This window comes from Gigantopelta aegis, chromosome 12 (genome assembly GCF_016097555.1).
Source record: "Gigantopelta aegis isolate Gae_Host chromosome 12, Gae_host_genome, whole genome shotgun sequence".
Lineage (NCBI taxonomy): Eukaryota > Metazoa > Mollusca > Gastropoda > Neomphalida > Peltospiridae > Gigantopelta > Gigantopelta aegis.
Window position 1 is genome coordinate 51451806 of NC_054710.1, and position 17893 is coordinate 51469698.

General features: G+C 41.6%; 1 protein-coding gene across 1 annotated transcript in view; it reads left to right on the plus strand.

Annotated features, from left to right (window-relative positions):
• LOC121386140 overlaps window positions 1-15998 on the plus strand; it is a 21575-nt gene extending 5577 nt beyond the window's left edge. Inside the window, exons 2-5 of the mRNA XM_041516939.1 lie at window positions 9971-10196; window positions 11749-11802; window positions 14447-14584; window positions 15838-15998. Coding sequence (XP_041372873.1) covers window positions 9971-10196; window positions 11749-11802; window positions 14447-14584; window positions 15838-15998 — 579 coding nt within the window. The remainder of the gene's footprint in view (window positions 1-9970; window positions 10197-11748; window positions 11803-14446; window positions 14585-15837) is intronic.
• Window positions 15999-17893: the final 1895 nt, after the last annotated feature.

Below are 17893 nucleotides of genomic sequence, written 5' to 3' on the forward strand. Positions count from 1 at the left end.
GTCCTGCCTCTCTCATCATCAAACGTCGTGCTACGTCCTGCCTCTCTCATCATCAAACTGTGGAACTATCACCGCGTGCTACGTCCTGCCTCTCTCATCATCAAACTGTGGAACTATCACCGCGTGCTACGTCCTGCCTCTCTCATCATCAAACTGTGGAACTGTCACCGCCGTGCTACGTCCTGCCTCTCTCATCATCAAACTGTGGAACTATCACCGCGTGCTACGTCCTGCCTCTCTCATCATCAAACTGTGGAACTAACTCCGCCGGGCTACGTCCTGCCTCTCTCATCATCCAACTGTGGGACTGAACCTTTACCGCCGTGCTACGTCCTACCTCTCTCATCATCAAACTGTGGAACTATCACCGCCGTGCTACGTCCTGCCTCTCTCATCATGCAACTGTGGAACTATCACCTCCGAGCTACGTCCTGCCTCTCTCATCATCAAACTGTTTCTTTAACGCCACCTACTGGGCACATTTTGAACTACGGCTATTTTGTGAGTACAGTGGTGGTCTCGAGTTCACTCCCATTTGAGGATGTCTGCATCAGATGGGGCATTCTCAACAATAAGTTTATTTGTTTTTGTTTTTGTTTTTTATGTTGTTTGTTTACACTTATTTTCGTGGTTAGATCCAATTATGGTTCAAGCACGCTATCCTGGGCAAACACCAACTATTTGGGCTGCCTGTCTAGGACAGAGGGCTATTTGTTAGTGTTTAGTTGTTAGTGAGAGGGAAGTCGGCAAAGTGGCCTTACACCTACCCATTGTTAAAGTTTTCTTTGTTTAACGACACCACTAGAGCACGTTAATTTAATAATCATCGGCTATTGGATGTAAAACATTTGGTAATTCCGACATTACGAGAGGAACCCATCTACATTTTTTCCATTAGTAGCACAGGACCTTTGATATACCAGTCGTGGATCTCTGGCTGGAACAGGAAGGAATGCTTGTTTGACGACACCTCAGCACATTTTAAACAACGACTATGTTGTGTCAAACATTGTTAGGGGCCATTCAAATATTACATAACGCTTAGGGGGTAGGGGTGTGTAAGTCCAAGCGTTATGCGGCGTTACAAGGGGTGGGTGGGTGTCTAATTTTGACAAAAATAGCGTTACGTAATATTTGAACGGCCCCTTAACAGTTATGGTTTATATTTGAAAAGGATACGTGTCTTTCATTAGTGACTTCTCAGCTCATTGTAAACTATAGATTTGTTCGTGTTCTAAAATGAACTTTGCTCTAATTGTAAGAAAGACATTTGTTTTGTCAGTGGGATGTTGCATATATCATTGGCGTAGGAAGCGGTGGGGGGGGGGGGGGGGGGGTAAAGTGGGCACTTTGTAGTAGCAGCGATGATTAAATATATTTATAGATGTATTTAAATGTATGTATACGCGTTTGTTCCACAACCCCACCACCACCACCACCCCACCCCCCCCTCCCCCTCCCCCCTCCCCCCACGTTTTGCCAACTTCCTACGCCAGTGATATATAAAGATTATTATACGAGCTTGAGCACTGTACTGATTTTAAGAAACGACTGTCAGGATTGTTGTATTGCCCGAGCGAGACCGAGGGTAACTATACATGGATCCTGACACGAGTTTCGTAAAAAGTACACCTCACACGCTATTGCAATAATTTCTTTATTATATATATTATTATTATTATTGCTATAAATATATATGTTTCAACCACAACTAGAAGGAGACGACGAAATAACGGATCGTCCACATGCAAAGTCGCTAGGACTGTGGAAACATCGTCATGTTATGATGTCGCTTCCCAAAACTACGTCATTACACTTGTTATTACACGTGTGTTTGATATGATTTTTATTAACTCGGTTATGTTGAACTATGTGAAACATAAACAAAGATAACTTGCTAGTAATGGACACTACTAGAGCAAATGTTTTATTTAACGACGCACTCAACACGTTTAATTTACGGTTATATGGCGTCGGACCACTAGAGCAAATTCATTTAAAAAGGAAGGAAATGTTTTATTTAACAACGCACTCAACACTTTCTGTTTACGGTTATATGGCGTCAGACATATGGTTAAGAACCACACAGATATTGAGAGAGAAAACCCGCTGTCGCCACTTCATGGGCTACTCTTTTTGATTAGCAGCAAGGGATCTTTTATATGCACCATCCCACAGACGGCCTTTATTACACCAGTTATGAAGCACTGGCTGGAACGATAAATAGCCCGATGGACCCACCAACGGATATCGAACCTAGATCGATCGCGTATCAGGCGAGAACTGTCCCACTGAGGTACGTCCCGCCCAAATGAAAGTTAAAACTGGGTAATTTCGCTACATGTTACCTTTAGTAGGCACCGTCCCACAGACAGGATAACACATACCACGCACGGGATATATCAGTCGTGGTGCACTGGTTGGAATGAGAACACATTTTAAACTACGGCTATTTGGGGGGTCTATCCATTGGGCTATTTCTCGCTCCAGCCAGTGCACCACGACTGATACATCAAAGGCCGTGGTATGTGCTATCCTGTCTGTAGGATTGTGCATATAAAGTGATAGAGATTAAGTACTACAGGAAAACAGTTAATGTGAAATATAAATTGTATGCCTTTTATCTGTACAAGATTATTTATTAAACCTCATGTACCTCTTTTCTTCTTTTTTATACGAATACATAATCCCTATTTCAATGTCGTGTTAGTCGTAAAATTCTAAACAAATAAAGAACTTGAACCCTTCAGCTTCTTCTTCTTATCATTATTATTATTATTATTATTATTAGTAGTAGTAGTAGTAGTAGTAGTAGTAGTAGTAGTAGTAGTGGTAGTAGTAGTAGTGGTAGTAGTGGTAGTAATAGTGGTAGTAGTAGTAGTAGTTGTAGTAGTAGTGGTAGTAGTAGTAGTAGTAGTGGTAGTAGTGGTAGTAGTAGTGGTAGTAGTGGTATTAGTAGTAGTAGTAGTAGTAGTAGTAGCACTAGCAGCAATAGCAGCGGTAGTAGCAGTAGTAGTATTTTGTGAATTATCATGGTTATTATTATTATTATTATTATTATTATTATTATCATCACTACTGCCCTCTGTGTGTAAGACACTAAATGACACATGAATATTCGCCCTGTACCTACCTTCAACATCAGCGTTCACAATGGAAACACACTGTGAACCGAAAGTCGTGTCCAGACATACCTGCCACAAGCCCTCGTGGCTGAGAGTAGCGTTAATATTAGCCCTGTACCTACCTTCAACATCAGCGTTCACAATGGAAACACACTGTGAACCGAAAGTCGTGTCCAGACATACCTGCCACAGGCCTTCAACATCAGCGTTCACAATGGAAACACACTGTGAACCGAAAGTCGTGTCCAGACATACCTGCCACAAGCCCTCGTGGCTGAGAGTAGCGTTAATATTAGCCCTGTACCTGCCATGTCATAGATAAGATAGATGCAAGAGAAGAAACTTGCACCATAACGGGGCCGGACCTAGATCAGTTGGTGGAGCGGGTAAAAAAAGTGCTGATGAGGTCATTTTAAGCCAGTGCCCCACAACTGGTATGTCAAATGTTGTGGTATGTGTTATCCTGTCTGCAGAAAAAGTGTATATAAAATGTCCCTAGATGCTAATGGAAAAATGTAACGGGTTTCTTATAAGACTACATTAGAATTATGAAACGTTTGACATCCAGTAGCCCATGAATAATTAATCACCGTGCTCTAGTGGTGTCGTTAAACAAACAAATGTTGTTTTTCACGCAAGACAATCCATGGAGATACAACAAAGATAACCTGTGTTTTGTTTAACGACACCACTAGAGCACATTGATTTGAAATTGATCAGCTGTTGGATGTTTAATATTTGGTTAGTTTAACACTGCTGCATTGACTTTGTTTTTCATTAATATAAAAAAAAAAAAAAAAATTGTATGCAGCCAGGACAACACATGCCACGGACTTTGATGTATCAGTTGTAGGGCGGGAAAGGAAACAAGTTCGATGTGCTCTTTATCTCTGTAGTTTGTTGTTTGTGTATACCGTACTTAATTTCGTGCTTAAATCCAATTAAAGTTCAAGCACGCTTTCCCGGGCACACCTTCACCTATCTGGGATGTTTGTCTAGGACAGAGGGTTAGTAGTTTGTTGTTAGTGGTTGGTGAGAGAGAAGTCGGTGTAGTGGCCTTGCACCTACCCATTGTTAAAGGTTTTTTTTTCTTTTTATTGGATGTCATCTCCACATGTAGTCTCAGAGATAAAACCCGTTACAATTTGTTTCATTCGTACCGAGGAATATTATATATATGCGCCATCCGACATACCCGAATTGTAAATACCACGGCCTTTGATATACCAGTCGTGGTGAATCGTTAAACACGCTCTGGGTGGGAGCGGGTACCGCGATGCGAACCCAATACCTACCAGCCGTATATCTGATGATTTAACCACTACAACACCGAGTCCCGTCCCCTTTATCTCGTTATGAAGAACATTATTTTATTACAGAGGTTCTCAGAGTGGATGTAGTAAAGCGCTCGTCTGATGCGAACCCAATACCTACCAGCCGTATATCTGATGATTTAACCACTACAACACCGAGTCCCGTCCCCTTTATCTCATTATGGAGAACATTATTTTATTACAGAGGTTCTCAGAGTGGATGTAGTAAAGCGCTCGTCTGATGCGAACCCAATACCTACCAGCCGTATAGCTGATGATTTAACCACTACAACACCGAGTCCCGTCCCCTTTATCTCATTATGAAGAACATTATTTTATTACAGAGGTTCTCAGAGTGGATGTAGTAAAGCGCTCGTCTGATGCGAACCCAATACCTACCAGCCGTATATCTGATGATTTAACCACTACAACACCGAGTCCCGTCCCCTTTATCTCATTATGGAGAACATTATTTTATTACAGAGGTTCTCAGAGTGGGACATAGCCCAGTGGTAAAGCGCTCGTCTGATGCGCGGAATGTCTGGGATCGATCCCCGTTGGTAGTCCCGTTGGGCTATTTCTCGTTTCAGGCTAAACACCACGACTGGTTTGTCAAAGGCCGTGGTATGTGCTATCCTATGCTATAGATTCGTTGCTACTAATAACAAAAATGGTTTCCTCTCGAAGACTATATGTCAAAATTATCAAATTCTGACATCCAATAGCCGATGATTAGTGAATCAATGTGCTCTAGTGGTGTCGTTAAACACAACAAGCAAGCAAAAAACGTCGTTATATATATTTTCTCTTTACATAAAGACAAGTTACAAAGGTTCTGTTTGCAGTCAGCTCGACTGTAGCCGATTTCGACATCAATCTCGCTGTTGCGAAATATAAGATAGTGAACATTAAACCATACCACTTACAACAACAATGATAACTAGATTAATGTTCCCATATACCACTAGGGTTTCGAACACGACCATCCCGAGTCCGACCTCCGATAAGATCGGTGGTATGACTCGGGATGGAGGGGGGGGGGGGTGTTTAGGGGGGGGGGTGAAAATGGGCAGAATTTTGAAAATAGCAATTAGTAAAGAAGTTAATAGATTAAATAAACAAAATAAAAAGGTTAGAAGCCAAAAATAAAAAAAGAATTGACTGCTCGGCCGAATATTATATAATTTGGAGCATTTTAGGACAGTAAAAAATTAAATAAGAGAAAGAACAGAGGATCGGACTATTTAATAATATTTAAAAAAAAAAAGTAATTTCGACATAAAATTTTGAACGCAGATCTGAACGTTTAAAGTCCGATCGATATGTCCACGCGAGTGGCCTCGTTAAGGCCGTTTGGGTGCACAGCTTAAAGGGACGAGATGGGGTGCATCCCGTCAAGAAAACCCTTAGATTGACAGTCGATAGACGTTGAAGGTGTAGTGCTGTGCTGAAATACAGATCTTGAGAAGTCGGATCCGTTTGAACGAGAGAGAGTATCAGACTAGGGTATAGTCCAGTCATCATATTTTGGTATAGTGGTGCGGACGGGCCCGACTCCGGAGGATACGAGATGGTATCACTATAAAGCAAGGTAAAGTCTGAGAAAAGAGTAGATGGGGCCGACCCCGCTTCCTATTTCTTCTTAGAGTGGGGCGGTCAATCTTCCAGTGCTGCTAGGACAGGCTCGGACATGTAGAGACTAAACGCGAACAAGCGTGGCGTTCTGCAGAATGGCCGTCATACGAGTCACGACAAAAACAAGTCGACAGTCAGACGGAGAAATGACGTGGAGGCAAGGAATCTCGCTAAAGAAGAATCCAACCTGGTGGTGCAGGCTGTCGAAACGAGAAGCGTTCCAGCGTTCAATCAGTTCCAATGGCCGCATACATCCCAGTAGAAAACTTCATTTCGCTGACAAAACCAACGAAATGAAGGACCCCCAAGTCGAGCACACGAAAGAACGTGCAGTATGCACAAGTGAAACAAACACGTCTTACCGCGTGGAGCTCCAGATTAGGAATGGGCTGAGTGGGAGTAGTGGCAAGGCAGCGGCTCTACGAACATAGCGCTGGAGATCAGGGTTGGTCCTATACTCGACTGCAAGACCTTTCTCTGCGACATTCCTCCACACAGCTTGTGAGAAATGAAAAAAACATCCTCTGATGTCGGCGTCTAGGTACACCTCTTGAGCAGCTTGGATAGCGGCCACCTCAAAGTCCGTCTGTATTACACGCGGTGCGGGTTCAGCTCCAAGCCTAGTGTGTCGCAGCTGCATTTATCAACGTGAACAACCTAACATATGTCTCCTTGGACTTCCGTGGAAGTAATGCGTATGCAACAGGACACATGACGTCATCGACAAGGCAGTGGATGGAATAGAGTTGACACCACAAACTCGGACAAACGTAGAAAGTTCCGTCGATGAAAAGCGTCTCAGCCTCCTGCATTTTGTCCAGCATTTCATCCGTGGCGAAGACAAGAATCTTGGTGTCTCAGTCGACTCATAAGACGCAACTGAACTTCTGACTCTGGTGGATGGTTGTATTCTATCACCTGATTATGTTGTTATAAGCTGTAGGCAAAATGGGATGTAGGCACAATGGTACTAATCCGAAATCGGCTACAGTCGAGCTGATTGTAAACACAACCTCTGTAATTTGTCTTTATATGAAGAGAAAATAAATATATAAATATATAAAGAGAAAAAAGGTTTTTGTTTGTTTATTTCGTTTCACGACACCACTAGAACACATTGATTCACTAATCGTCGGCTATTGGATGTCAGACATTTGATAATTTTGACATTTAGTCTTAGAGAGGAAACCCGCGGCATTTTTGCTATTAGTAGCAACGAATCTATAGCATAGGATAGCACCATACCACGGCCTTTGATAAACCAGTCGTGGTGTACAGCCTGGAACGAGAAATAGCCCAATGGGACCACCAACGGGGATCGATCCCAGACATTCCGCGCATCAGACGAGCGATTTACTACACCCACTCTGAGAACCTCTGTAATACAAAAACTGTTCTCCATAAAGAGATAAAGGGACCGGACTCGGTGTTGTAGTGATTAATTCATAGGACATAAGGCTGGTAGGTACTGGGTTCGCATCGCGGTACCGGCTCCCACCCAGAGCGATTCACTACGACTGGTATATGAAAGGCCGTGGTATTTGCAATCCTGATATGTCGGATGATGTATATAAAATATTTCTTGGTACTATATGTGAAAACGACATCCAGTAGCTGCTGATTAATAAATCACTGTGCTCTAGTGGTATCGTTAAAAAAGCAAACGTTAACAATGGGTAGGTGTAAGGCCACTACACCGACTTCTCTCTCTCTCTCTCACCAACCACTAACAACAAACCACTGACCCTCTGTCCTAGACAAACATTCCAGATAGGTGAAGTTATGCCTGGGAAAGCGTGCTTGACCGTAATTGGATATAAGCACTAAATTAAATATAAACAACAATCCATGCATTGTCTCGCGTAAAGAACCCCATGTATTTGTTTAACGACACCACTAGAGCAAAGCGATTAATTATTCATGGGCTACTGGGTGCCAAACGTTTGATAATAACATTCTAATATAGTCTTAGAAAAAACCCGCTACATTTTTCCATTAGCAGATAGTGATATTTTCTATGCACGTTTTCTGCAGACAGGATAGCACATACCACAACATTTGATATACCAGTTGTGGGGCACTGGCTTAAAGTGTGTTTTGTTCTACGACACCACTAGAGCACATTGATTTATTATGATATATTGTGTTGCAGAGGAAACCCGCAACATGTTTGTTTTCATTAGTAGTATTTCATATGCTGTACCCTCCCACAGACAGGATAACATGGCCTGTATCCTCCCACAGACAGGATAGCATGGCCTGCACCCTCCCACAGACAGGATAGCATGGCCTGCACCCTCCCACAGACAGGATAGCATGGCCTGCACCGTCCCACAGACAGGATAGCATGGCCTGCACCGTCCCACATACAGGATAGCATGGCCTTCACCTTCCAACAGACAGGAAAGCATGGCCTGCACCTTCCCACAGACAGGATAGCATGGCCTGCACCGTCCCACAGACAGGATAGCATGGCCTGCACCTTCCCACTGACAGGATAGCATGGCCTGCATCTTCCCACGGACAGGATAGCATGGCCTGCACCGTCCCACAGACAGGATAGCATGGCCTGCACCGTCCCACAGACAGGATAGCATGGCCTGCACCTTCCCACAGACAGGATAGCATGGCCTGCACCGTCCCACAGACAGGATAGCATGGCCTGCACCTTCCCACAGACAGGATAGCATGGCCTGCACCGTCCCACAGACAGGATAGCATGGTCTTTGATATCATTGTCGCTGTGAACTTGAATGAGATGTAGCCCAATGAGCCACCGCCGATGATCGATCCTAGATCGACTGCGCATCAGGCGGGGAATTCACCACTGGACTACGTCCCTCCACTGGCACTATTAAATCGAAGAATGGGTCTACCAAAGGGATTCGATCATTCGACCCAAATAAGAAATGTCTACATAAGAAATTACCTCGCCAGAACCGTTTTGCCGGCTCCACCAACTGATCTAGGTCCGGTCCTCGTTATCTTGCGTGTTTCTTCTCTATAACATGACAAATACTCACACGTTATTTTGGTGGGATCTCACATACATGTTTGATTGTGTATTTCATCCACACCGTCATTTGTTGCAACACGACCAGGCGACCAAAGGTCACTACTGGTATCTGGTTCTCGTGCAGTAGTCAACTGATCAGTGTGGGCGTAGGACGGACAAAAGCACAGGTAGATTAATATACTACTCGTTAAAATACGGCCACATTTCGCTTGTTTTATTGTATCAAGTACGACAATGTGTCTATTTAATTTGTTATTTATTTATGTATTTACATCTCAGGGCTCAATTTAAAAAAAACAAAAAAAACAAAAAACAAACAAACATCGTAAGCGTAGTTTTACACTAAACGTAAATCTACGACTAAACCACAATCCTTAATGCTACTAATAGTACCACTAATATAGTTTGAAGTTCACATATTTCAATTTCTTCAGTAATGATGCATTCGTCTGCATGAAATAGGTGCCAAACAGGTGCAAACGTATGGCCGTTATAACCGATAATCGCAGACGTAAACTTACGATTTGTTTTGCGAAATGGGCCACAGATATCTTATCCACAAACCAGTCCGTCTGTTCGTCCATTCACCTCTCTCTCTCTATCTCTCTCTCTCTCTCTCTCTCTCTCTCTCTCTCTCTCTCTCTCTCTCTCTCTCTCTCTCTCTCTCTCTCTCTCTCTCTCTCTCTCTCTCTTTCTGTGTATGTGTGTGTGTGTGTCTCTCTCTCTCTCTCTCTCTCTCTCTCTCTCTCTCTCTCTCTCTCTCTCTCTCTCTCTCTCTCTCTCTCTCGCTCTCTCTCTCGCTCTCTCTCCTATAAAATGTCGAAATAACCATATATTAATTACAGAATAGTTGTAATTTCTTCTTCGTTTTTTTGGTACAGCGAACCAAAACCATCATGTACGCACAGACAGTCGTGTATGGAGGAAGAAACCCGCGGGCCAGGATAGGGAATGTGTTTCTCATCATAGGGAAGCTACTGCACGTGATCGGCATGTTCACTCCGTACTGGCTTACCACTACTCTCAGCCACGAGGGCTTGTGGCAGCTATGTTTTGACACGCCTTTCGGTTCACAGTGTATTTCCATTTTGAAAGCTGATGTTGAAGGTAGGTACAGAGTTAGTATTCACGTGCCATTTTAGTCTAGGGAGTTATGTTCATTTTTTGAAGGTTAATAAAATGTTGGTCATATGTTCCCATGACCTACCTGAACTAGAAATCCATTGGTAGCATTTTTTCTGACCATTATCATGTCAGCCATTTTGAAATTCAAAATGGCCGTCATTTTCATATAATGTCTTTATATAACTCCACTCCCATTTAACATAGAAACATATTTTTAGGGTCTATTTAAACATATTATGTTAGTGAATTAAAAAATTTATTATTATTCATCTCACATGGCAACCATCTTGAAATTCAAAATGGCTACCACTTTAATATACTTTTTTTCAAATATTTGAACTCCCTGTTAACGTGAAAGCATAATTTGTTTGTCCATGTACATTTCTGTATTCCATGCATTGGATGGTTTTCATTTATATAGTCAATGAATCATGAAAACAATCTTGAAATTCAATATGGCCGCCATTTAATACATTTGTCTTATATCTCAACTCATGGTTAATGGATAAGCACAATTTTGTTGTCTAGATGTATATTTCAGTGGTCAATGTATCTAATTGTTTAGATTTATAGTCATCCAATTATGGCAAACATCTTAAACTTCAAAATGGCAGCCATATGGAAATTCAAACTGGCCACCAAGGTAATCATTTGGCAAATACTTTTTTCTCCTAGTCTACATACAAATGCAACTTTTGTGTTCATTAGTACATTTTTATGTCAGATAATTATAATATTGCAATACTAATGGCAAACCAATGAAATAAAGGAACATACCAACTGTAAATTGTAATACATAAACATAATAGAATATTACGCATCTACTTAATCTGTAATAGTATGCACTTTGCAGCAGTCCTCACCAGTTTCACGTTTGCAACACTGTATATTGAAGGTTGTGTCGCTTACACTAAATTACAGTACATCTATCTGAACACTTACTGATACCACAATTGCATCTCAGCAGTTCCACCACAGATTCTGGTGCAGCCTGCACCTCCAACAGCAGTCACAAATATACCAACCCCCTTGACCCAACCAAGTTTGCATGGATCAAGAATGTCCAGATGTAGCATGGCATCTTGAGCTCAGAAATGTGCTTGGAGATGTGCTCTTTGGGTATGCTGTTTTTATACCCCAGAGGTAGGTGGCAGTGTTTCCACACTTTGGTTTGGTGATGGTTTCTTGAACTTTTCATTTTAGAGTAGCTTCATCAGTTGTAGAAATGACCCTTATGCGTGGTTCCATGCAGTAAAATCTTCGTATTTTTCACTGATTTCTTTGGATGGTTATTGCCGATTCGAACCTGACTTTGGTGTTAAATATATATGGAGCTTTCGGGAATACATTGAATTATCTTACTGATGTCCGCCATCACCAATTGTCCTGTTGTGTCATATTCAGTTACAGTGTGAACATCTGGTAATCCGAGTCTATCTCTGGATACAGTTCACTATACAATGTTTGCAGGTTGATCTGGTTGTGATTTACATATAATTATTTGTGTATCCTAATGGTGATAAACTCCCCACAGTCTGTGTCTTTGATGTAGAAATCCACCTCATTGCCAGACCCGATTACTTCACACGTATGAGGAATCATGTGTTATTGTCACATCATGGCCTGCAATAGGTTTCGATATCGTAGCTCTCAGGTAGCTTCGAAAATCTGTAGCCTGGTTAGTGGAAACATCTGATAGTGAATCAAAGCATGCAGGAAATGCTTCTGTTCACTGACAACATATGACAGATTAGAAGTGAATTTCTGCACCAGACACAGACTTAGTTCTTATCCTGAGAAGATCACACACACTGATCCCACTAATTATCAATACAGACGTAAGTCGCAATCAGATCAACATGCAACTAACTGATGATGAACTGGGTTCAGAAAGAAAATCAACATTACCAGGATTGCTTGTATTAACTGGATGTGACACAACAGGACAAATTAATAGTATATGCAAACAAATGTTATTGAATGTATTCGGGAAAGCTCCACTGGCTATATCTGAAGCTCTTAGCCAGCTTGAAATTACTGATGAATCATACAAAGAGGTCAGTACTCCATGGTACTAAGCTCAAGGGTCATTTGTACAACTGATGCAGCTATTCTGAGAGGATAGAAGATCAAGACACCATCGTCAAACCAAAGTGTGGAAACACTGCCAAATATCTAATAGCAGCATACCCAAAGAGCATATCTTGAAGCAGATATCCTAGCTTAGTGCTCAGGTGGATGAGCCTTTAAGGAATACAACCTGCAATGTACAGAATGTACAAGCGGTGATGGTTGCTGCAATATACATGCCATTATAGCCAAATACTAAATGGGTAAGCCCTGCTAATGTGTCATTCTGAATTACAGTTTACAATTGATCTGTTCCTCTATTTCATTAGTTTAAAATCTAGAACATGAAAGTCATTAGTAATGCAATATTTTAATTATTTCATATAAAATGTATGTGGACTATGAGGAAAAGTATTTGCCAAATGATAAAATCGGTGGCCATTTTTAAATTTCCATATAGCTGCTATTTTGAATTTTAACGTGGTTTCATGACTGAAGGATGGTTATAAAAATGTCACCCTTTAATTCATTGAACCTAAAAATGTACAGACAAAAATAAATGTGCTTCTGCCTTAACTGGAAGCTACGATATATGAAAAATGGTGGCCATTTTGAATTACAAGATGGCTGCCACAATTGGATGACTATAGAAATGTCATCAATAAATTCATGGCTACATAAATTTACATATAGACACAAAAAAAAGAAGGATGCTTAGGTCAGGGAACAATTTTTGTTTTCACAACTTCATTCACTGAGCTCATAAATGTAAACAGATACCTAAATTGTTGTTGTGGGTCAACTGTGAGTATATAAGAATATTTAATTGGCAGCCATTTTGAATTTCAAGATGGCTGTCATGCCCAAATGACTAAATTAAATGTTATCAGCGACTTCATTGCCCTCCAAAATATAAATAAACACCAGAATTGTGTTTCTATGTTGACTGGGAGTCAAAATATATGTAAAATATCCCAAAATGATGGCCATTTTGAATTTCAAGATGACTGAAAAAATACTACCAATGGATTTCTAATTCTGGATAGTCTTAAGAATAAAGAGAAATACATTTTACTGACTTGAGCAAAAAAAAAAAGAAGCAAATTTACATAAATGCCTGGACTATTTAGTGTCTCAGACACTCGTTTCTTATAATCAGTACGGCACTCAAGCTCGTATAATAATCTCTATATATCACTGGCGTAGAAAGTTGCCAAAAGGTGTGTGTGTGTGGGGGGGGGGGGGGGCACACACACGTCTATATACATATAAATACATGTACAAACATATTTAATCATCGCTGCTACTACAAAGTGGAGAGGGCACATGCCCACCTTGCTCCCCTCTCCCGCTTCCTACGCCAATGACATAAGCAACATCCCACAGACAAAACAAATGTCTTTCTTACAATGGGAGCAAAGTCCCGTTTAGACTCGAACAAATCTGTAGTTTACAATGAGATGAGACGCCACTAAAGAAAGACACCTATCCCTTTCTTCCCAAACGAAGAGTCCAAATATAAACCATAGCTGTTAACAATGTTTGACACAACACATAGTCGTTGTTTAAAATGTGCTGAGGTGTCGTCAAACAAGCATTCCTTCTTGTTCCAGCCAGAGCTCCACGACTGGTATATCAAAGGTCGTGGTGTGTGCTATCCTGTCTGTGGGATGGTGAATACAAAAGGTCCTGTGCTACTAATGGAAACAATGTAGATGGGTTCCTCTCGTAATGTCGGAAGTACCAAATGCTTTACATCCAATAGCCGATGATTATTAAATCAATGTGATCTAGTGGTGTCGTTAAACAAAGAAAACTTTAACAATGGGTAGGTGTAAGGCCACTACGCTGACTTCACTCTCGCTAACCACTAACCAATAACAACTAGCCCTCTGTCCTAGACAGGCAGCCCAAATAGCTGGTATTTGCCCAGGATAGCGTGCTTGAACCATAATTGGATATAACCACGAAAATAAGTGTAAACAAACAACAGAAAAAAACAAAAACAAAAACAAATAAACTTATTGTTGAGAATGCCCCATCTGATGCAGACATCCTGCAATGGGAGTGAACTTGAGACAACCGCTGTACTCACAAAATAGCCGTAGTTCAAAATGTGCCCAAAGGTGGCGTTAAACAAACATTCCTTTCCTTTGTCACAGGCTGGTTCAGGGTGGTGCAAGCAATGTCGTGTCTGGGACTTATCATGGCCATCGCCGCGGTCACTTTTAATGTAGTCTACATTCGACGACAGGGGAGACAAATGCTCATGGTGGCTGGAATTTGCAGTATTTGCGCAGGTGAGTTACCTTTGTCCACCTTCCTAGTGAGCAGTGCTTTCATTCATCCGTCCGTGTATTCATCCGTCCGTCAGTCCGTCCATTCATTCATTCATTTATTCATCCATCCATTCTTTTACCATAGTTCGACACCCAATAACCGATGCATTTTTCGTGCTGGGGTGTCGTTAAACATTCATTCATTTATTCAATCATTCATCCATCAAATCAGTCATCCATCCTTCCAATCATTCATCCATCTATCCATTCATTTAGTCATTGATTCATCCATCCATCCATTCATTTTTTCATTCATTCATTAATACATTCATTCATCCAATCAGTCATCCACCCATCCATCCTTCCAATCACTAATCAATCCATTTATTCATTCATTCATTCATTCATTCATTCATTCATTCATCCATCCATCCATCCATCCATCCATCCATTCACTCATTCATTCATTCATTCATTCATTTATTTATGCATTTATTTACCTTTAAATATCAATAAACTAACTGTTGGTACCAATGTTGCTGAACGTCTGAAAACTAACCTATTTATAAAAGAAAGGAATTTACCAGGTATCAAATGAGAGCGGAACATCTGTCCAGAGCCGGTTTATCCTAGAAGCACACGCAGCACGTGCCCCGCGGTTACTATCAATACCATACTTCAATTATTTGTCCCAGGTCATTTTCCCCTCTCCCCGAGAGGGTTGCGAAATATATATCCTGGGAAGGGGGCATGGCTGTTATTTCCGCTACATCCCCCGCGGATCCTTAAACCGGCTCTGCTTCTGTCAGTGAGCGGGACGTAGCCCGGTGGTAGAGCGATCGCTTGATGCGCGGTCGGTCTGGGATCGAACTCCGTCGGTGGGCCCATTGGGCTATTTCTCGCTCCAGCCAGTGCACCACGACTGGTACATCGAAGGCCGTGGTAACTGCTATCCTGTCTATGGGATGGTGCATATAAAAGATCCCTTGCTGCTAATTGAAAAGAGTAGCCTATGAAGTGGCGACAGCGGGTGTCCTCTCTCAATATCTGTGTGGTCCTTAACCATAAGTCTGACGCTATATAACCGTAAATAAAATGTGTTGAGTGCGTCGTTAAATAAAACATTTCTTCTTTTTTTTTTCTTTGCTTCTGTCATTGAAGTAATTACAACTTACCTTGCATAACAATAATTGATTACCTTGCTTAACGGTTTTTACTCCAAATGTTTGGCTTTGCTTTTTTTTCCAATGATTAATATTCGTTATTTATTACAGGTGTTCTTGTTTTGATGGGAGTCGCCATCTTTGGAGGAAAATCCGGGTCTTACTTGGGCTGGTCCTTCTATCTCGAGGCAGTCGGTGGGTGTCTGCTGTGCATAGCTGGCGGCCTCCATCTTGCCGGTCTAAAGACGGATAGCGGTTTTCTGCCCAATTAACGCCGTCACATCATTATTTCCTCAGACTTTTTTTTATTAAAATTTATTTTATTATTTATGTATTATTATTTCTTAATTATTTTTAAAATTATTTGTGTAACCATAAGTTTTTACTGCACTTTTATTTTCCCCAAGTGGCAACTGGTATAGCAAAATTAGTCAGCAAAGAACGACAACTATGAAGAACGAAGGAAATGTTTTATTTAACGACGCACTCAACACATTTTATTTACGATTATATGGCGTCGGACATATGGATAAGGACCACACAGATATTGAGGGAGGAAACCCGCTGTCGCCACTTCATAGGCTACTCGTTTTCTATTAGCAGCAAGGGATCTTTTATATACACCATCCCACAGAAAGGATAGCACATACCACGACCTTTGATATACCAGTTGTGGAGCACTGGTTGGAACAAGAAACAACTGTGAAGAGAAAAATGAGGACAACAACGAGAAAAATAGCACCGGCCTCGGTGGTGTCGTGGTTAAGCCATCTGGCATAAGGCTGGTTGGTGCAGGGTTCGCAGCCCGTTACCGACTCCCAGCCAGAGCGAGTTTTAACGACTCACTGGGTAGGCGAATGATCACTACACCCTCTTTTCTTTCACTAACCACAATCAACTAATCCACTGTCCTGGACAGACAGCCCAAAAAGCTGAGGTGTTTGCCCGGGACAGCGTGCTTAAACCTTAATTGGATAGAAGCACGAAAATAAACATAACGAATGGCGAAAAATAGCAATACCGGCAGCAAGGGCGGATCCAGGATTATGTAACGTGGGGTAGGGGATATCACAGATTTCTAGAAAGGGCAATTTGAGTTTGTCGAAGACAACTGAGCCGAACTCGCAAAGAAAGGGAGAGAGGTGTGTGGGGGGGGGGGGGGGGGGGGGGGGGGGAGGGTCGGGGTCATGCTTCTAGGTAAATGTTGAAATAAAGATGCTCATAGAGGCGATTTCAGGACAATGAAGTGTTCTCTGTTGTCAATGTTTTTATTAATTTGTGAAGTCGATAAAAAGGGGCGGGGCAGGTGTGTGTGTTCATAATAATGATAATGACATTGGTGAAAATGATGATGATGATGATGGTGATAATGATGATGATTATGGTGATGATGATTATAATGGTGATGGTGATAATGATGATAATGATGATGATTATGATGATGATTATGGTGATAATGATGATAATGATGATGATTATGGTGATGATTACGATGATGATTATGATGATGATAATGGTGATGATGACGCATGATCATTGATCATGAACAAGTTGGACATGATCATAAATATTAAAGTTTGTTTTGTTTAACGACACCACTAGAGCACATTGATTTTTTAATCATCGGCTATTGGATGTCAAACATTTGATAATTTTGACATATAGTCCTACGGAAGAAACCCGCTACATTTGCCCATTAGTAGCAAGGGATATTTTATATGCACCATTCCACAGACAGGATAGTACATACCACGGCCTGTGATGTACCAGTCGTGGTGCAAGGGCAGGGAAGATCCTAGACTGACCGCGCATCAAACGAGCGCTCTACCACTGGGCTACGTGGTAATGCTCGCGACGACGACGATAATGATGATGATGACGACGATAATGATGATGACGACGACGTAATGATGACGACGACGATAATGATGATGACAACGACGACGATAATGATGATGATGACGACGATGATGATGACGACGACGACGATAATGATGATGACGACGACGATAATGATGACGATGACGACGATAATGATGATGACGACGACGACGACGATAATGATGACGATGACAATGATGATGACGACGACGATAATGATGACGATAACGACGATAATGATGATGACGACGACGATAATGATGATGATAACGACGATAATGATGAT